At 63.5% G+C, this 20,850-nt stretch overlaps 1 protein-coding gene and 1 long non-coding RNA gene across 3 annotated transcripts; one reads left to right on the forward strand and one right to left on the reverse strand.

The window, feature by feature from the left end:
• Positions 1–1,286: 1,286 nt before the first annotated feature.
• LOC107498957 lies at positions 1,287–8,430 on the reverse strand. Its single transcript, XR_004955005.1, has 2 exons — positions 8,338–8,430; positions 1,287–5,028 (listed from the first exon to the last, which is right to left on the reverse strand). It is a non-coding gene; the product is annotated as an uncharacterized LOC107498957 (long non-coding RNA).
• KLF16 (Kruppel like factor 16) lies at positions 7,999–18,527 on the forward strand. 2 transcript variants are annotated; one of them, XM_016122652.2, is made up of 2 exons: positions 7,999–8,557; positions 16,513–18,527. In XM_016122652.2, the coding sequence occupies exons 1-2, from the start codon at positions 8,098–8,100 to the stop codon at positions 16,812–16,814; spliced, it is 762 nt and encodes a 253-aa protein (XP_015978138.2). In that variant the 5' UTR covers positions 7,999–8,097; the 3' UTR covers positions 16,815–18,527. The 2 variants fall into 2 exon arrangements, with proteins under 2 accessions (XP_015978138.2, XP_036090079.1); XM_036234186.1 differs by lacking the exon at positions 7,999–8,557 and adding an exon at positions 15,023–16,017.
• Positions 18,528–20,850: the final 2,323 nt, after the last annotated feature.

A 20,850-nucleotide genomic window follows, 5' to 3' on the forward strand; every position in this document is an offset into this window, starting at 1 on the left:
CGCGGCGCCGCTTGCTTCCAGCTGGCCCTAGCCCGCGGCGGGTGGTGCCCGGCCCCTTTAAGAGAGGCGGTGCTTCAGCCTGGGGGCGGGGACGATGCGCAGTCCGCTCGCCAGCCGCGAGCACGCGTCACGTGCGCGAGCGTGGCGGGAGCGGAAGTAGCGTGGCGCGCGCACGGAAACGGCGGCGGCGGCGGCGGCGGACCGCGGAGGAGGGTACGGCCTCGGGGGTAAGTGGCGGAGCCTCGGCACCCGCCCGGCCGGCCCCTGGCCTTCCCGCCGCTCCCGACGGCCCCGCGCCGTGTCCCGGCGCCTCCGCGGGTCACTGTTGACGCCGAGCGGGATCAGGTGGCGGTGGGTCGCTCCGCGTCAGTCCGGCGGGGTTTGGCCGCCAGCAAGCCTGTGTCGTTCACAGTTGGGAGTTGCAACTTGCTCCTCAGAGTGCTGCTGTTGTCACTGTCAGAGGCGAGGTGGCCCACCCAGGGGTCGTGCGAGAAGCGCCCCTCGCGCCGCCGCCCTTCCAGGCTTGCCCGGGTTTGCTGGCCTCTGGGCTAGTTCAGCCTTCGAGCCTGCGGAGCCCCGTCTCACCCAGTCCTGACACCGGGCGGGGCAGCTGCTGGTGCCTTGGTCCCTCCCGAGCCCCACGGGCCCCTCTTGCCCATAGTCTAAGGTCGTTTTTTTATAATACAGGACGCTTAGAAGCAAACCCGAATGTCACTAGAGCAGAGAACACCCGTGGCCCTGGCTCTCGGTTGCCCTTGTCACCACAGGATGTTTGCACAGACTGCTCTTTGAGTTTGACACGCCCTCGCATATCTCGGTCTTGTGCGGAAGCCCCCGGCATGGCCCACGTTTCTTAACACGGCCTGACTTCCTCTCATTCTCTTGCTACAGTATTTTTTCCCTGAATCTCCCCTCTTCCTGACCCCTCGGCCGAGTGCACCCGCATTTGTCACCGAGCATGTTTTCACCACGTCAGAATGTAAAGTAAGTTCACCGAAAGCCAGGGCCCTGCCATTCAGCAAGTTTAAAGCACCTGCTTACAGCCGAACAAAAATGTTTTAATGCACAGAGTAAGAAATTTAGAGTATGCAAGGGCATCAGGTAAAAACTCAGTGTCCTTCCCATCTCTGACCTCAAAGGCCCAGTCCCCTCCCCCTCCCCCCGCAGAGATAAACCAGTTTCTCACACATAACAATCTTCAGGTACATCGAATGTTTTTACAAGAGGCTGCTCAGTGCTCACGTGACCCCGCTTAGTGTGCCGACACAGAGCTGGGACTCGTTTGATTTAACCGCGGTACCGTATTTTATTAGTACTATCGTTTATTTGTTCCATTTTTTGTTGGTTGAGATTTAGGTTATTTCCAGGCTTTTGTAACAAGCGATGTTAGGTTGACTATCCTTGTACAAGTGTCTTTGTAGCTAAGCGTGGAAATTTCCAGCTGAATTCCTTAGGGCAAAAGGGCCGGGTCATAAGGTTTTCTAGAGCTCCCTAACTCCTATGTGAACTCTTGGGGGTCGGTGGGGGGGACACACCAAACTGCCCTCTCTCAACAAAGGAGGGGGCTGATCCTGCAGAGCCGGCAGGTGTAAGAGTTTTATCATAGCTTTGTGTTTCCTAGACCTGTAACAGATCCTAGTGCTTTTGTCAGATGTTTTTTTTCTGATCATTTCTGCCATTAATACAATCATTTTGAAACGCGGAAGATCGATGTTTAATATAAACACATACCTATCGAAAAGCCGATTTTCATGTTCATTGCCCATTTTTTCTGTTGGGTCGTTGCAGTTTTCCAGGAGCACTTTACCTACTAAGATTAGCCCGTCGTCTGTTAGGAGTGTCTTTCTCCAGTCTTGTTGTTTGTCTTTGACTTGTTTTGTCTTTCGAGAACATTCATTTCTCTCTCTTTGCTAGGCATTTAAAGTCATTATTAGTGTTTTTTCATGTGTGGCTTCCGCATTTTGTGTCTTCTGCACTCTAAGGTTATATAACATTTGATATTTTCTTCTGGGAATGTAACATTTTATGTTTAAGTTTTTGGTCTAATTCTAGAAAGTACTCCTGGGAATGACAATTAGGAACCAGAGCTGCCTTTTCCCCGAATCGCTTGCCCCGGCTCCATGTCCCAGAAAGGCCGTCATGCCCACCGGAGTGCCGTCGCCGGGATCCCACGCTGTGGCCTGCGTGCGGTTAGTTCCGGGCTGTCACCACCAGCCCGGCCCCTCCTCAGCCCTGCCTCTTCCTGGCCAGCCTTGGGCCAGCGTGTCCACTTCCCAGTCCCCGACCTTTTTTGCAGAAAGTGGGATTGCTTAGATCTGTAGATTAAGGTGACAGAAAATTGCCATCTTACCATCGACAGTTGATGCCTGGCATGTGTTCCACAAGACACTCGTGACAGATCCTGAAAATCCAAGGAGGTGTGCGCCCCTCCCTCCTTCACCGGGCACATGCTGTCCTCAGGGCAGCGGCTTTTCTCATGCGAGAACAGCACCCTTCCTTCATACACACACCCTGCTCTTCCCTCTGCTGGCCCATTGCACGCAGGGGACAAACTGAGGCTGGCCCCTCCAGCTGACCTGGCTCGTGCCTGTCCACGAGCACTCGCCCCCTTCCATGTGGGATGCCTGTGAGGGGCTTGCCTGGGCCGCTTCTCTGGGCCCAGGGAACCACAGGCGCAGGATAGGGGAGCCAGTGGTACATTCCAGGATGCGCCCCTCTTCCCTTCCACTTGGTACGGCCCATGGGCCAGGCCGCCTGGGAGAAAGACCAACTTTCGGTTCTCCATTTTGTGAGTTTTCTCGGACACGTGTGTTCACACGGCAGCAGTGTTCTCCTGCCCAGCAGGTCCCTGAGCACCCGCCCCTCTCCCGTGCCGGGTGGCCCCCCAGCTCTCCACAACCTCCAGTCCTGGCCTGGCACACCTCGGACATGGGCCCCTGCCGGGCTCAGATCTGAAATGAGGCCTCCAATGAGAGTCACCTCTTGCCCCGAGCACCCGATCTAAGGCATGGGCACCCTCCAGGATAGCACTTGTGTGATTCACAGTTGGGGTGCAGGGCCCACCCGTTGCCTGTGGGGTCGCCCAGAGGGGGTGCCCACCCGGAATCACGGCCCCCGCTGCTGTGCCTTTCAGAGCGCCTGCCATATGCCACGTCGACCTTCACGGCGACCCTGGGCCCTGGGGTCGCCATCCCACTGCTGCCACTGACAGGAGACGGCTCAGACCTCGGGCTCCTTGGTGCTCACGATCTCGGGCCACAGGCATGCCCTGCTGGCAGACTGGCCACATGTGCGTCCACAGCAGGTGACACTCGGAGGGGTCGGGGCCTGGCCAAGGTCACTGCTGGGAGGAATTGAGCTGGGTGTTGTCTGAAGCTCAGTGCTCCCAGCAGAGGCCCCCAACCTGCCTGGGACCCGTGTGGGATGGGGAGGTGTCCTGAGCGCACCTGCCTCAGGCCGGGGGGGGGGCGCAGCAGGGCCTGTGACGGGTGGCCCGAGGCCAGGCAGCTGAAACCCCATCAAGCCTCTGTAAGCTGCTGCTTTCCGCTGGGTCCCCAGCCGAGGACTGAGGGCAAGCAGGAGCTCTGGGGGTCCCTCCGGGAAAGGAAGCCAGTGAACACAGCGGGGCTGGGTCTGCCCCTCCTGCTGCCTGGGGGAGAAGGAACGCAGGCCCTGGCTCTGTCCCCTGCAGCTCTGGGCAGGGAGCTGCTGCGTCCTGAGTGGTGAGACCAGCCGTGGTCTCATCCTCCAAGTGGAGCATGACAGCCACAAGCCCTCCGTCTGGCTAGGCTGGCCTGAGGCCCACTCTGCCTGGACACGTCCCTTGTCCCACCCCAGGCTCTTGGCTCCTTGGCCCGTGAGTGAATGCCCCTGGACCGTGATGAATCATCTTACGCAGTTGGAAAACAACAGGGCACCCCAGGGAGAACGCCGACTGCGTTAACCTCTGCGACGCCCCATCTTCGCGGTCCAGCGTCCCGCTGGCACGTGGGGTGGCAGCTTTGCATTCGTCCCAGAGCAGCGAGCAGGACCCACCGAGGAGTCAGGGTGGCACCTATCAGATCCGATGCCAGGCAGGTGGCAGAATCCAAGGAGATGGCCCACCGCCCGGTAACCCCTGTGCCCCCCTTCGCTCTTCCCAAGGCCCCATGTCCCTGCAGGGCCCTCCAGAGGCAGAGAGGTGGGACCGCAGAAGTCACGCGTGAAGGGGCACATGCCCCCTGGGGAGCTGGAGCCGGCCCCTCCCACCTGACCATGTGTCCTCGGTCCCCACAGCACGCGCCATAACCGTAACCCACGCTGTTCCCTCCTTTTTCCCCACTTGCTTCCTTGTGACTACCCGGGGTGGAGTAGCCGGGTCCCAGGGCACGGCACCCGCGGCCGTGGCGAGCTGCGCGCCAGGCGGCGGGGCCGCGGCCGCTTCTGCTGAACGGCTGCGCGGCCGCGCTTCCCGTTGGCTTCCCTTTCCATCTTGCAGTCGCTGGGGGTTGACAGCAAAGTCGCGAAGACAGCCGAGTGCGTCGCGGTCTCCCCTTTACCAGCGCCTCTCACGGTGACAGGGTGCCCTGCGGAGGGAGACGCTGGCTGGGGCGCGTGCCCACCAGCCACCCCCACACTGAACTCCAGGCTCGTTAGGTCTGCACGGACGGCCTTTTCTGTCCCTGGGTCCAGCCCGGGCCCCCACGTGGTGTTCAGCCGTCGCGTCTCCTTACCTTCTCAGCCTCGTCTTGTTTTTCGCGACTTTGTTTGGGGGACACTGTGTGACCTATCCACTAACCTGGCCTATTTTCTCAGTAGCCTGGGGACGCGGGTTTTGGGGTAGGCCAGGCCGTAGTGAGGTGCCCTTCCTGTGCCATCCCATCTGGGGTCCCACACATGCACACATCGCCCTGAGCTTGACCTTGACCTTGACCTTGGCTGAGGTGGGGTCTGCGGCGTGTCCTCGCAGCAGGTTTCTGTCCTCCCGTTTCCCTGTCCTGTTCTCTGGAAGCGAGTCGCTGAGTCCAGCCCATGCGAAAGGGGGTTTATCTAGAAAATAATTTTCCATCCAGAGAAGTAAAAAAAAGGACACGCGGCCCATAATCGCACTACCTAGATACCTGTTGATGTTTAAAGAAAAGAGAGTAAAAATACACATGGGTAAAAAACGGCTGTACAAAAAGTACTATTAAAACCATCAGAAACTAAAGTCTTCACTGTCTTAAAAGATCCAGCCCTTCCGGCGTGTCTGCGCACACCCCCCCCGGAGCCCTGACGCTTGCCTTCCCTATGGGCACACGGGCCCTGGGGTGCACCCCCACCTCCATACCTGGCTGCATCTGCCCCCCACCTCAGCTTTCCTGGGCCATGTGGCCAGGCAACAGCCCTCCTGAGCTCCTTGGCGCTGCCCGTGAAAGTAGAGATGGACCCCCATCTATAAGTGAGGAAACGGGGGTCTGGAGAGAGAAAGGACAGGTGTGGGGTGGGTGCCCAGCTGGCCCGAGCCCGGCCACCTGCACCTGTGCTTTCCCCGACCTGTGTCCCCTCAGCTGTGTCCAGACAGGCCGCTCAGTTCCCTCCTGGCCTGTGAAATGGGGTAACAACTCCCGAAGGGTCGTCATGAGAACAGAGTGACTAGGCACAGGGTCGAGCTGGGCTGGGGTCAGGGAGGGGCGGCGGGGTCATCGGTTTCTGAGGGTTGCCCAGGTGTCCCTGGGCCTGGGTATGGACGTGTCTGCCACATCGGGGCTCTTGCCTCCAGAGTGGCCAGCTCGGTGTGCACAGAGACCCTGATTATCACCGGGAGCAGTGCACACCTGAAGCCCTGACCAAATGTCTTGTCCAGGGCCACTGGTCCTCCCCGGAATAGCCAGGACGGCAGCCCGATCCTTGATTTGCCAGAGCTCACGCTCCTACCCGTGGGAACAGGGCGCCTCCTGGGGACTTGTGTGCTTCAGGCCTCTGGGGGAGCGGCTACTTCCTCCACCCGCAGGTCTGGGCCCGCTCCCTCTGCCACTCTCCAACTACCCCCAGACTGTGAGCCCCTCTCCAAAGGCCGATGGGGGCTTGCTCTGGTCCATCCAACAGGAGTGGGCAGAGTGCAGGGTCTTTGTGGGAGAGCCTGGGGGCGGGCCGGCCCACAAGGTGCTTCCTGCCTCTCCTGGATGTGGACAGGCTGGGCTATGGGGACTGGGCAGCACCTGAGGGCTGCTGAGGTGGGCAGTGGGGGCCGCCTAGGTGATCCCCCTCCTAGAGGAGGCCCAGGCCGGGCCGGCAAGAACGCTGATGGCCAGCGCCCAGAGTGCCCACCTGGACATTGTTAGTCCCAAGTGGGCCTCAGAGCCTGGGGCTGGGGAGCGGGCTCCTCTGTCAAAGGGAGCCTAAAGTCAACACTTCGTGCCCCTCCCTCCGCAGGCCGCCAGAGGGGGCTGGCTCAAGCAGGCCCTACCAAGAAAAGTAGGGTCTAGTGGACGTGGACGGGAGGGGGCGGGGTACCCAGGGGGCAGTGGCTAGCCTGGGGTCAGAGGAGCAGAGCCGGGTCAGGTCAGTCGGGGGTTGCAGGTGGAGAGAGTAAGGATACAGCCTCGGATAGGGCCGGGAACAGGGTCGCAGCCTCTGTCCTCATGTGGCTCTGAGGGAATCACCAAGCAAGCAGGCATGGGAGATTGGAACCCAGGCAAGGGGGCCGTCAGACCCAGGCAGGTCCGCCCCCTGGAGGCTGCTGGGGCCACTGCAAGGCCTTTACCACCAGCATTGGAAGGAGCGGGGGCGTGGTCGCAACGGAGGGGGCCATGTTGTCGCCCACTTCCGAGCAACCGCCACTTTTGGCCTGCGTGTTTGGCGAGCTCGGCCATCTACATCCCCGGCGTCCTTGCCGTTATATTAAACGACTTGGCCTGGATGAGTTCGGGGGTTTGGAATGACCCCACTTTTATCTTCCGAGCCTTAAGGATCCCTGCCCAGCGCTGGGGAGCGATGTCACCGACCCACGTGTCCTAGCAGGGCCGGGAAGCTCTGCCGCGCCAAAACGCCCCGAGCCCAGTCCTTTGCGACCCCGTAGGTTCCTCTTCGTGATCCCCCTACTGTGGCCCTCCCCGAGCGGACACCGGTCCTCCCCAACCTTAGTGCGGCGTACACAAGTGGCTCCCGAATGGGCCATAAAAAGAGGAAACAACGCAGTCGTTAGACCAGGCGGGGCGGGGCGCCTCACCCCACCCGCTGCCTAGGCCGGGAAGGCCCCGCGGGGCTCCTGGAGCGGTGGAGGGGACTCTCGTGGAAGGGATCGAGGGGACGCAGATGTGCACGGTCAAGTGGGCCCTAGGCCTGGGAGGAGAGGGGGAAGGGTCGCGCACGTGGCCGGGGGGCGGAGTTGGCCGCCTCCGCACCCCCACTCGGCCACGTGGGGTGCTGCGCCCTCCCTCATCGCTATAGCGGGGGCGCGCCGGGGCCCGGGTGGAAGAGTCCGGGAAAGAGGCGGGCTCTCGATGTCCGCGCGCCCGGGCTAGGGGTGGGCACGCGCGGAGAAGGGAGGGGTGCGCCGGGAGGGGCGGGGTCATCCTGAGAGGGAGGGGCGTGACGGGAGGGGCGGGGCACGCTCCTGAGAGGGAGGGCCGTTCCGGAGGGGGCGGGGCACCCCAGCGCGGGGAGGGGGCGCTCGGGGAAGGGACCTGGGGGCCGCGCCGCAGAAGGTGCGCGCCGGGAAGGGCAGGCTCCCGGCCCCGTGTTGGGAAGGCGCATCAAGGCAGGCAACGGGGTCGCGCTCCGGAGCAGGAGGGGGCGCGCCGAGGGGCGGCCCTTTCTGCCCGGACCCCGCCCCCGGCGGTCGCGCGCGGCTGGCGGGGCCGTGGAGGGCGCGCCGGGCAGGGGGCGTGGCCGCGGCGCCCCGAGGGGGCGTCCTCCGGGCGGGGCGGGCCGTGGCCGCCCCCGCGGGCTCCGGTGCGTCAGGGCGCGTCAGGCGGGGCGGGGCGGGCAGAGCGCGGGCGGCGGCGGCGGCGCGCGCCGGCCTCCTCCTCCTCCTCCTCCGCCTCTTGCACTCGAGCAGCCACCGCCGGCCGGACGGGCTCCGCTCCCGCCGCCTCCGCTCGCGAGCTCGGTCCGCGCCGCGCGCCCTTGCCCGGCATGTCGGCGGCTGTGGCGTGCGTGGATTACTTTGCTGCCGACGTGCTCATGGCCATCTCCTCGGGGGCCGTGGTGCACCGCGGGCGGCCCGGCCCCGAGGGCGCGGGCCCCGCCGCTGGCCTGGATGTGCGCGCGCCGCGCCGCGAGGCCGCCCCGCCCGGGCCCCCGGGGCCGCCGCCGCCACCCCCCGGGGCGGTCCCTGGCTCGGGCCCTGGAGCCACCGCCGCCGCAGCACCTCACCTGCTGGCTGCCAGCATCCTGGCCGACCTGCGCGGCGGGCCCGCCGCGGCCCCGGGGGGCGCGTCTCCCGCCTCTTCTTCCTCGGCCTCTTCGTCCCCGTCCTCCGGCCGCGCCCCCGGCGCCGCGCCCGCCGCCAAGAGCCACCGCTGTCCCTTCCCGGGCTGCGCCAAAGCGTACTACAAGTCTTCGCACCTCAAATCGCACCTGCGAACGCACACAGGTCAGTCCCACCGCGAGCCTGGCCCGCGAGGGGCCATTCTCCGCGCCCCCTCCCTCGCCTGGACCCCGAAACTGCGTGGCGCGTGGGGGGCGGGGAGGGGGGCGCGCCCTGGCCGCCGCCGCCGCCGCGCCGGCCGGGAGGGCGGGGCCTCGGTGGGTGGGGCGCGCGCAGGGGGCGTGGCGGCCACGCGGTCCGGCGGCACCGGGATGGCGGGCGCGGCACCGGCGGGGCGGCCCGGGGCTCGCTGGGCGCGCGGCGCCGCGGCGTCCGCGGCGTGATCGGACCTCTGGGGCAGTCCCCTCCCCCCGTGGCCGCCTTTCTTTTATTTTCTGTCGTGCTCGGTTCTGGGTTGTGGAGGTTTCGTGCTTGGAGCCTTTGGCTGAGCGTTTCATTTCTTTTCTTTTATACCTCAGTTTCCTTATTCGTAGAGGGAGTAGGAGCCGCGTCGGCGCCTCCGGTGTCGTCGCGTGGATTCACCCGAGGGCGGCGGAGCGTTTGGCGCCGGGCCAGGGTGGGGGGTGCCCGGCACGTTTCTTACGTGTTTTAATAACAGAGGGCGGGGCTGGGAGTGCGGTGTCGGGGCCTGAGTCGGGAAAAAGGGGATTTGCGGGGTGGGAGGGGACCCCGGAGCGGTCAGGTCCTCATCGCCTTTCTAGCGTACTGGTTGTCCCGGCTTGCTCAGGGGACTCCGGAAGGTGCGCAGAGTTGAGGGGGAGGATTCTGCGACATCGTCTCCTCAAACTCAGCTGTGCGTGGAGGGGCAGCTAGGGGAGCCGGGGGTGGGGGGGCCAGCCGCTGGTCGCCCTTTAATTCTGTCACTCCCTCCCCTTGTCCCGCTGAGGGCCCAACCTCCTCCCGGTATGTTCCTCTCGCTGCCCCGAGCGCGCTCTCCTACTCCGACTTGGGGGACAGAGGATGACGGGGTGGTGGGCGCGCCTTGGTCGCCAGCCCGGGTTTGTCCCATCGGTGGACCAAGGGAGGCCATCTGGGAGCAGACTGTGAGGGTGCACTTTGGCGACCCGTCTCTGCCATTTTCTGGCACGTGATCCTCTCGGTCCAGGTGTCTCTTCTCAACCCGTGTGAAGGGTGCAGGGGCGCTGCCTCCCTCTGAGGAGCACCGTGGCCGGCACGTTGGGCAGCGGGCTCAGCGGACACGTCCTATTGTGGGGAAATATGGGGAGGGTGCAGGAAGGCAGGTGGGCCCCCATGGTGTGGCGGAGGGCTGCGCCCCGAATGCCACACGGAGGCCTGCAGACCCCGCTTCGGTACCCACTCTGCACGCTCCCCTCCTCCTGCCCAGTCGCCAGCCATCCCAGCCCCCCCACCCCCTGCACCCACTGGGGTGGGATCTGGGCGATGTCTTCTTCGAGGTGGTAGGGTCCTCGTGTCTGTGGCAGGGACGGTTGGGGGTCCGTGATGATGGGGTGCCTGTATGGGTACCAGAGGGACTGTGCCCCTTTGGGCGGCTGGTGATGTTTATTTAGTTCTTTGGCTTATTTGGGGGAGTCTGCCCTTCTGAAGAGTCCGGGGATGGGGTTGGAGTGGGAGATTTCCAATGGGCAGAGGGACCCCGCTTCACTCATTGCACCCCTCTTCCTGTCACTCCTTGGGCCTGAGGTGTGTGTTGTCTGGATGGCAGGACCCCTGAGAGTTTCCACTCCCCCCCAAAAAAAAACAAAAAACAAAAAACACTACCGTGGCTAGGCTTGGTTTGCTTTTTCTCAGGCCCGGGGTCAGACTTCCTGGGTGGTCAGGCACCAAGCACCATGACTCCCAAGGGACACATCTCTGTGGTGTCCTGGGATCCTTCAGAGCCTCCGTAGGCCCCCCAAGGGGCCACCCCCAAGCCTGTGAGGAAGGACTTGGGGCCAGACATCGGTACTGAGCACTAAGGCCCAGGAGGCTTTATCGCATCGTTGTGGGGAGCCATCCAGTCAGAGTCCCCTGCCCACGGGTGCTGGGGCTCTGGATGTCCTGTCTTCGTGACAACGGGGCAGGGACCTGGTGCGACACAGGTCCCCTCGGTTATTTTGCCGCTGGCTTTGGACATTTGAATGCTCGCTGGTTGCTGGTTCATGGGGACCTCGGGACGCCCAGGGCCACCAAGCCCTGCCTGGGCTCTGTACGAAAGCCTTCGGTTTTTCTGGCCCCCAGGCGAGAGGACAGCTGCTGGTAAACTTGTCTTAGAGGTGCGGAAGCCATGCCTGCTCGGGGGGTCCCAAGGCCAGGGGCAGATCTGAGGAGGAGCATAATGAGTTAGCTGATAGCTGTCTGCTGGGTCCCCACCAGGGAGGGCGTCCTGCCATACCCCCCCCCCCCCGGGTGTTTTCTCTGTGAAGCTAGTGCCAATCTTCACCTGGCTCTGTTTGACAGATGGGTAGACTGAGGCCCCGGAGTCCAGCGTGGTACCCCCATTATCCCTGCTCCATTGACTCCATGGTGTAGGAAGGCCAGGAGGGGACATGGGGTCTTTTCACAGGCCACCGCCTTCCCAGGGAGCGGGAAGGGCTGTTCTGTGGTCACCTGTGCCCTGCGTACAGCCCCTTGCCCAGCACCGAGTGCTCTCGTGTTGGGCGGGCAAGGACTTTGGAAGCTGCTGGAGATGTTGACGCCGTTGCCGTGGATACGAGAGAGGGAGCAGGGAGCTGGGGCGGGGGCGGGAGGAGAGGCTGGCTGTCTACTTGCTCTCCCAGCCTCCCTGTCTCTGGACGGCTCCCCCGCCTGCGCCCCCAGCGTCCAGCACGCAGTCAACCATGTGAGCCTGGAGGGGTGCTCAGCCGCTCGGACTCCCACCCACTCAATGCCAGGTGCTCCCCCCAGTTATGACAACCATAGATGTCCCCACTTATCACCTAGTGTCCCCTAGAGGGTGGCAGGATCTCCTCAACTTGAGACCCCCGTTTTACTCTAAAATTGTCTCCTTAAGTCTGAGAAATGTTAGCTGAGCACCTACTGTGTGCAGAACACTGGGGATGACCCAGTCCTGTCCCCTGGGACCCAGGAACCTTGGGGAGTGACGAAGGAAAAGGCTTCCTTCAAGAACCCTTAGTAGAGACCTGAAGCCCTGGGATGAGGTCCCAGGAAAGAGGGTGGCGCCCCGGCTGCAGGGGGTGGGGGCGGGGACAGGGGCCTTAGGGTGCAGACTTGGAGGATGCAGTGGTGGCGGGAGGTGGGGAGGGGGCAGGGTAGGCGAAGGGTTACTTTAATCCCAAGGGCAGGGTAGGGGGGCAGGCAGGAGGCCTGCCAGGCTTCAGAGGCTTCAGAGGAAATCCGTTTAGAAGGGATTAGTGTTGAGGGGGGCAGGCAGCTGGGGGAGGGGGGAGGACCGAGTTACCAAGTTATGGACTGGGGGGGTGGCCGGGGGGAGCCTCAGGATGGGGGTGGGCATGAGGGGGCGGGTGGCAGTAGTGATGACAGTCTTCTGAAGAGGCCCCAGGAGGAGAGGCAGATGGGGAAACTGAGGCCTGGAGGGGCAGAGCTCTCTTAGGGTCAGGTGGGGCTCTGGAGACTTGTGGCTTATGGGGAGATGGGGGACATTACCAAGCCCAAGGTGGGCCCGGGTGCCAGGGCTGCCTCCCTACCTAGCCCCCACCCCCCACAGTGGGCAGGGTGGGGAGAGCAGCTGGCACCAGCTACAGCAGCTGGGGGGTGGGGGAGGGTCCCCCAACATTGCCCAGGGCGATAACCACCCGCCACCCAGGCTCCCTGATAAAGTGGCCCAGATGGCCCAGCAGTGGGCAAACGATACCAAGCTAAGGAGCCGGCCCCAGGGAAGGCGGGGGCTGAGCCGGCTGCTCTCAGGCGGCCATGTTTCCAGAACAGAATGTCTCTGGAACACACCTGTGCCTGGGGGTTCTCTCACCCCAGGCACTAAGAGCCCCCCTTCACGCCAAAGATGCCAGTCTGGGTGGGAAGGGAGCTGAGGCGGCTTGGGTCCTTCAGGAGGGAGGAGGATCAGGGGAGGGGCTCAGACTGTCCTTTTTTGAAATAAGGGGGGAGGGTAGTCCTAGCTCCTGGGGGGTGACAAGCAAGGTGACGACGGCCACACGGGAGCCACTGCCCAGGCCAGACTGGACCTGGAGCCGGTGTCTCCGAGCCTTTGCCTTTTACCTGAGGGGTAGGTACTGAGCACCAGCGAGCCAGGTTGGTGCGCTCAGCCTCACAGGCAGGTATGCTCAACGTCACACCCAGGAAGTGCTGAGCACAAGGATGGAAAAGCCCCGAAAGGGGACAGTGGGAGGTGGGGACACTGGCAGGGTAAGGAGAGACCGCCTTGAGGGGGTGGCACAGAGCAGGGGAGAGACCGACGTTCCGGGCTGCAGGAGTGTGGCATTCGGGGAGTGGCCGGTGGCAGGGGGCGGGAGGGAGCCAGGGGCCAAGGTTAAGACTCCGGCTTTGACTCTGAGCCAGGGGTGCGGAGCTGAGCAGACTGGGTGGGCAGCTACTGCACCCGTCCGGGCCTGAGCTTGGGGCCGGAGCCAGGGTGGGGGCTGGAGATCGTTTGAAGTGGGGGTTGACGAGATTTGTTGCCAGGTGCCCTGTGGGGAGGTGACAGATTGACATGGCCCAGGAAACGCCTCCCTAGGCTTTTGGTGACAGCAGCACAGTGGCTGGCAGGGTGGTGGGTGGTCAGTCCTGGGTTTAGGGGGAGAGGGCCCCCCTGGAACAGATGACTCTCCCACAGACGGGTCTTTGTAAAGCCATCAGGGTGGCCGACCACAGGGGGACACCTGCCCGGCCCTCCAGACCTCACCATCCTGTTCGCACCCATTCTGCTGTGTTTCCAAAACTGGCTTTTGGGTTCTCTGCGGTGTGCTCAGGGCCATCTCCTTCAGGAAGCCCCTGAACCCCTTCCTTTCTCCCCCTCCCCCCATCTGCAGCTTCAGCCTCCTTCAGCTCTCGGGAGCCTCTGCGCCCCTCCCCCACTCGTGCCTTCCACCTGGGAGGTGGGCATTTGTGCAAAGTCCCTCTGCTGGCAGCACTTCCCTCCTCACCCCTAGGGTCGACCTCAAAATGTCAAGGTGAAGCTTAGCTGTCTGACCCAAGGACCCTTGGCCCCTGCCCCAGCCCAGGGAGGTGGGACACTGGCCCGTGAAGGCCTAGCAGGCCGGGCGGTCCTGGCACACCGTACCGCCTCCATTTCTCTGACCCCGCGTGGCATCGGGCAGGCTCCAGCTGTGCTGAGATCGCCCCAGCTCAGCGCAAGGCACAGGGTCAAGTCCACCGTGGCCCCTCCCACCGAATACTCCCCAGCGCGGTTCCGGCCAGGTAGTGTGGCTCAGCCTGGTGGCTGCACTTGGGGCCCGCACCGGCCCCGAGCCCCCACATATTAGCTCAGTTGCAGGCAGCGGACTGTGAGAGGGTGGCAGGGCCTGGCATCCTGCAGGCATCCGTGCCCAGCATCGCGGGGGCTGGAAGCCTGCGCACCCGGGTACCCGCCGCCCACGCGTGCACGTGCGCTTCCCAGGAACTGGGCATGGGGCAGGGCTGGCAGGCATCCAGGCCCGCGAGGAGACCCCAGCCCGGTCCCCCGGCCCGGCGGGAGCGAGACCACGTGAGCGGGGCGGGCTGGGGCTGCGGATGTCCCCGCCGCCGAGCTGCGTGCGGCAGCTGTTCCCGGCGGCTGCGTGCGCCCGGCCGCAGCGGCCGCTGGCGCGGCTCAGGCAACCTGCTCGTTGCAAAGTGGAACTGCGGGGCGGAAGGGGGCAGACGGGGACCAGCCCCGCCGCCCTAAATGGGGAAGTGAGCCAACTGCGGGGCGCACCAGCAGCGGGATGACCCCCCACCTCCCTTCTGCTCCCTGCAAGATGGCGGCACGACTGCGTGCCCCCTCGAAGGGGCGTCGCCGCCCAGGCCGGCGGTTTGGTCTCGCGCAAGGAGCGCGATCCCGGTAGCCAAAGTCCCCTCCCCCAGACCGCGGTCTTCGGGAACTGTCAGATCGGAGTGGTCACCCCAGGGTGAGGTTGGGGTCCCTTCCGGGGCTGTTTTAAGCCCCCCGATTTTGGAGAGGACACCCCGCGGTGACCCCTCCCTCCGGTCGCTGCTGAACCTGCCTTCCGGATTGTCGGGGGAGGCATGGAGCGTGCCCGTGGTCTTGGGGACAGTGGGTCTCTCCCCGGCAGGGCAGTTGCGGCCTGTAACGCGCCCCCTCCCTCCCTCGGGGAGGCTGGCACCAGCGCCCCTCTCCAGACACCTGGGCTCCCCCTAGCTGTGAGCGTGACAGACAGGTGCCCCGCAAGGAACCTGGGGGGCTGCTGGGCTTTGACCCCTCTGTCGTGCTCGGGGTGTCCGGGCGTGGCAGGCAGGAAGGGTGGGGGAGGGGAGCTTAGCTAAGCCTCTCCGGAGTCTCCTGGCGGCTCCCCCAGCCCTTCTCCCCGAGGCCGGCCGTGAGCTTTCCGAGCAGAAGCGTCACCGCGTAACCCTGAGAATCCAGGCTCTGCTCCCCCCATGTCTGCAGGTCTGTCCCATGGTCCCTTCCACTGGTTCTGGTCACTTCTGCACCCCCCTCCCCCACCATGCTCCTGTTTTGAGGGTCTTATCTGATTCCTGAGGGACCCCGCCTGTCTGTCTCCCCCCCAACCCCCTCTCGGTGGGCGGGTTCCTTGAGACATGATCAGCCCGGGTCACTGAAGTGTTTTGGAAGGTGGGCCTTCCAGTGTGTAGCCCGTGAGGTGACACCCTGACCCCGCTGTGGTCCCCTCTACCCGGTCCTGGGGCTCCCTTCCTAGCGGGGCTCCACCCAGTGCCACAGGGGCGTCACACACGCATGTGGGCGCCCCGGCTCGCGTGTCTACATTCCATCCACACACATCCACGCACTTCAAAACCTTTGGGCCTCGGCCAGAAGAAGGCCCGGAGATTCTGGGGTTCCAGATACCCACGTCGGGGTCCTGAAGGACGCAAGTTCCAGATGCCCAGCCCCTTTGGCCTGGGCGTGGCAGGGGCCCGGGGTCTATCGAGTACAAGAGTGGGGGCCTTGGTGTCCTGGGCCTGATGCAGAGGCGCCTGGGGCGGGTGGCCACGATTCTGGGGCAGAGACCCCAGACCGGGTGGGGTTGGGGACCGGCGCGCGGGGATGGCGGCGGCCTGTGGGGCAGACTGGGCGCGATCGGCCTGCGCAGTGGGAGGGGTCTGTGGAGGAAGTTGCAGGGTGGCAGCCACCGCCCCCCCCCCAGCGCCATCTGTTCCGCGGGGGCGGGGCGACTTCACGGCTGCGGCCTCTGTGCCCCGCCCCTTCCCGGCGGTGCCGCGCTCTTCCCGCGCCGGGCAGGGCCAGTGGGGTCGTTGTGCCCGATTTTGCGGGACTGCAGGTGGCTCGGGCGGCCTTCTAGATGTCTCTCTGCCCATAGAGGGGGACCACGAGGGTCAGCGGAGGGGGTCAGGCACGGGAAACTACCTAGACGATGCCCTCCACTTGGCGCCCTGGCTGATCATTTCCAAAAGGAGGAAATTTAGCTGGGGTTGGTAACACCTGGGAGACCCGGAATGCCCCAAAGCAGGGGTGGAAGGAGTGTGGGGGTGGGGCGGAAGGACCCGTTGGCCAGAGAAGTGCCCCAAAACCCAGCATGCACCTGAGCGTGTACGTGTGTGTGTGGCAAATACACGCGTAACCGGGTGGGTCATCCGGGATTCGCGGGGCGTGGGTCACCCTGGTCGAGCCGAGCCTCTGTCGGTGCCACTTTGGACCAGCGGGAAGTGCTTGCAGTCGCGTAATGACGGGGCCCTAGGCAGCGCCTGGCGCAGGTATTCACCAGGACTTCGGGAGATGAGTCGATGTTTTTTATTTTTTTGCGCGTTTACACGTTTTAAATTCACACCCCAAAGTCAGCTTCTAGAGCGAGGGGAGGGGTGAGACGCGGGACGGGGCTGCCTAGGGATCTGGTGGGACGCCCCCCTCTCCCTGTCTCTCCATCCCCACCACTGACCGCTCTCTGTCCTCTGTCTCCTCCGTCCAGGTGAGCGCCCCTTTGCTTGCGACTGGCCGGGCTGCGACAAGAAGTTCGCGCGCTCGGACGAGCTGGCCCGCCACCACCGGACGCACACGGGGGAGAAGCGCTTCCCCTGCCCCCTCTGCTCCAAGCGCTTCACCCGCAGCGACCACCTGACCAAGCACGCGCGCCGCCACCCCGGCTTCCGCCCGGAGCTGCTCCGGCGCCCGGGCGCCCGCAGCACCTCGCCCAGCGACTCCCTGCCCTGCAGCCTGGCGGGCAGCCCCGCGCCCAGCCCCACGCCCAGCCCGGCCCCCGCCGGCCTGTAGGGCCCGGTTCAGCCGGCTCGGAGCACCAGCAACACGCCTGCGGTCCAGGCCCCGGGGGTGGGCGTGGACTGACAGCCGCCCGGCCCCTGCCAGCGCTCCCCGAGGGCCGGAAGATGCCCCTGCTCCCTCAAGAGAGCAAGCAGGGGGCCCCAGACTGGGCGGGGATCCGCTGGACCTTGGAGGTGGCCCTCGGGTGGGGTGGCTGGGGCCGCGTCTGTAAATAGCCATGACCATAACTTCCCATCTGTTAAACTGGGACGCCAGGTGGGTGGCCCGCAGGTGTTCCCCTTCCCCCTAGCCACTTACCCTGCTTTGGGGTGTGTGTGGGCCTGAGGGGCAGCCCTGCAGAGGCGCCCCCTGCCCAGTGCTTGGACTCCGTCCCCAGGCCCCTCTCTCCAGTTTGGGATGAAGTGTGTAAAGAGCCATAGAGGAACCAGGGGTGGTGACAGAGGACCCACGTGTCCCCACCCCCTCCCTGCCCTGGCCCCTCACCCTACAGAAAGCCATTGGAGACGTTCAGGGAAACGGGGGTGTGGCCTGGCCGCCCCCACTCGGGTACTGATCTCAGGTGTCCTTGGGCTCTGCCCCACTGCCCATAGGGGGGCCCCAGCTCCCCAGCGGCGGGGGCGGGGGGAGGGTCTCCACTGTCGGGTCTTCTGAAATGGGGGGAGGGAGAGGAACGGGGTTCTTCCAAAGAGAGGTCGACTCGCTTTGGGGGGGTTGCTGTAGGGGGGAGGGTGGATGTCAGGATGACTTGTGTATGCCGGCTTATTTATTTTCCTGTTTGCTGGCCTGGAGGCTGCGCTACCCCCCTGGGTGGGCTGGCGCTAGGGCCCCTCTGCTCCTGCGGGGGCGGGGGGGGGGTAAGGTCCCCGACTTTAGCCTTCCACAGCAGCCTTATGTGACAATCATTCCCTCCTCTTAGGGACCAGACAGCTACTGGGCAAAATCCCCCCCCCATCCTGTCCCCGGCTGTGTAGACCAGCGCGTGACATGCGGGTGGGAGGCAGGACTGGCCCCGAAGCCCCAGGGAATAGCTCGTTTTTTTGGACCGGGTAGAATATTTTTTCAGGTGCCGATCCTTTTCTTGATCTGGGCCCCGTGGGTGGTCTGTCTTGCTCAGGGTGTGGGGGGTGGGTCCGTGTGATCTGGATTTAGAGTAGGGAGGTGCCATGCCCTCTCCTGGTGGACAGAGGGACTGAGGACCCCTGCCCCCGACCCTGAAAGGGCCAATCCTCCCCTCTCCCCGCCATTGGCTGCAGGAGGTTTGTGGTGTCCCCACGCGTCCCACAGCCTGCCCTGTCCCCCAGCTGGGGGCTGAGGCTTGGGTGGTGGTGCTGCAGTGGACCAGGACCCGGCCTGGCGGGATCCAGGGACGGGTGCCTGGGGGTGGCAAAAGGCTGTTGTCAGTGGGGGGGCGTCCGCTCCTGCATCCTTGTCTGTGCGGGCGACCCCCTCGACCCCCTTGGAAGTCCCAGCCTGGCCGGTGCCTGCCCATAGATAGACTGCGGGGCACAGGAAGCTGAGGACTCTGGCCGCCCCTCTCCCCCAATGGTCCATTGGTTATTGGGACCTGGTTCCAGCCACTTAGCTGTCACTTCTCAAAGGGGGGAGGGCCCCTGGGGACTCATTTTCTGGTGGCACTCACTCCCCTGCCCTGCCTTGCCTCGTCCTTGTATTTAATTAATTAAACAAGCCGTTTTTTAAACTCGACTCAGTGCCTATGTGTTTTTTCCCATCGCGAGCAGCCAGTTGGTGGGCCCTCTGAGCCCCTCTGTCCCACTCGCCAGTGTGGCCTCAAGGTCACCAGTCTCGGTGGGCTAGTGAACTCGGAGACCTGGTGAGGGTCTTGGCAATTCCATAGTAGCTGGGACACAAAATAATGCACCCCCCCCAGCAGCGCTCGCTGCCGCCCAGTGTCACCTACGCCTCACGCAGCTGCACCCCCGCCCAGTCCCGTTACCAGGCAACCGAGGCGCAGTGACTCGGCGCCCGGGGGCGTCCGCTGCCCGCCCCCTTCCGGCGTGTCTGTGTGTGTTGGGGGCAGCTGGGAAGCTCGCGCCCCTGGGAGCCACTGGCGGAGCGACTGGGCTCCACGGCGGGGGGGGGGTGCGGGGAGGGGGCGTCCGGCGGTCTCAGGGCCCCGCCCCCCGTGCCCTGTTAGGCTTTTGTGCCCAGTCCGGCCGCTCCTGTATTGTAAGCCTGCTGTACGCCAGATCCCAATTGGGAGAGTTGGGAGAGGTCCCTTGAGCAGAGGGATTTAGCGTCCCCAGGAGCATTGATAAGCTGGGGTGAGCTTTGAACCCTCTTCCTAGGAAAAATGCACCCCAGATTCCAGTGGTCCCCAGGGCCCCGAAGGCCGGCGTGGCTGCCGTGGGGGGAGTGCAGACCTCCCCGGGGCGCTTCTCTACTTCCCGCCTTCGGGAAGCCGGCAGCCCCGCCATCTGGTGACCGCTCCCGGTATTGCACCGCGGTCTCCCACCCAACCCTTCCCAGGGTCCTGCCCTTGCATCCATCCGCCAAGGTCGACCACGACCCGAGTCTGGGTTTTTACTCGGCCGGCCTCCCTCTTGCATCTCCTTCGCTCCTGCTTCACTCATTTTCTTTTTCTATTGGATTTCGCCTTGAAAGCTGGCAGACATCTCTCCCTGGAGCCCTGTGGCGTCTGCCCCTTTGCAGCAGAGCCCTGGAATGCAGGGGTCCACCCGCGCAGGTGCTCCCCTCAGTCTTTCCTGGACACTCCTACGTGCCCTGGAAACAGCTCCCTGCCTCCTGGATGGCTTCACTGGCATGCTCGGGGACCCCCTGACCCCGCCCCCTTCGGGTCCCCATCTCGCTATGCTTCTGACACTCTCAGATCCCCTAGCTTGCAGACGACGACGCCCCTGGTCCATCGCCAGTCGGAACTCGCTTTCAGCTCCAGACCCAGAGATTCCCCCCCCCCACCCGCCCTGCTCCCGGGCTGCCCTTCACTATCGCCTTTCCAGTCACTGGCTGCTCTCGCCATGTGAGCAGATCGGAATCCTCGGGGTCACCCTTGACCTTGACTCTTTGTCTCACCACCACACTCAGTCTATCTTGAAATCTCCCTAAAGCTGTACCTTTAAAATATATTCAGAATCTGCCTACTTCTCCCCCTCCCTCTGCCTCCACTCTGGTCCAGTCCCAGTCATCGCTCTCCATAGTCTGTCCTCCCGGAAGCAGCCAGGAGAGGGCGCGAGAGCACCGGAGTCAGGCTTCACCCCTCTCTTCACAGCCATCCAGGGTTCCCACCTCCCTGAGATATTTTTTTTTTTTTAATACACAACTTTTAACGCATCTTTAACACAAATGAGCCTGAGGAATCATTCAACATCTTGGCGTTTCTATAGCTCAACAACTTAGATCTTCATCAGCCTGCTGAGCTGTTCCTTTGTCAGAAACAGATACCATGCAAAAATTTTCTGATATCCTTGTTTTTAATTGTTGTGGCTTATGAATCAAAGCAGTTGAATGTGATACAAGTTCAGGGTCATTTCCTTCAAAAATTAACTCTCATTTCTGGGCTCGAGATACTGAACAAGCAACACCTGACCTGCGGATGTATTTTTCATCCAAGAAATTTTGGATTTTAACAAGAGACCCATTCTCCTGAATAATGGCGTTGATGGAGAGGTGAGTGTACACAGATGTCACCTCGTAATGGTGACATTGCAAGAACTGTAATGGAAACCAGTGTAACGCCTTGAGCATGTTCTGTACACGACTACAGACGGCAAGCAGTAGCCTTTCTTATTTCCCCACCATTTGTCAACCCGGAGACCCTTCTTTTCTTTCCAAGGAGACTGAGTTCTATGTTGATGTGACGTGCAGTCCCTAAACAGGGCGCCTGTGGGGCCGGCCCTTTGCGATAACTGTATGCCCAGAGTGATTTTCTGGAATGCTGACAGTCTGATGATTGCTGAGAATAGCTTTCATCCTCGTGGTCAATGCAGCAAAGAGAGCGCCCTCCGGTTTTTATGTGACATCTTCCCATGTTCTAAACATGGGCAGCGAA

This window comes from Rousettus aegyptiacus, unplaced genomic scaffold (genome assembly GCF_014176215.1).
Source record: "Rousettus aegyptiacus isolate mRouAeg1 unplaced genomic scaffold, mRouAeg1.p scaffold_m13_p_16, whole genome shotgun sequence".
Classification (NCBI taxonomy): domain Eukaryota; kingdom Metazoa; phylum Chordata; class Mammalia; order Chiroptera; family Pteropodidae; genus Rousettus; species Rousettus aegyptiacus.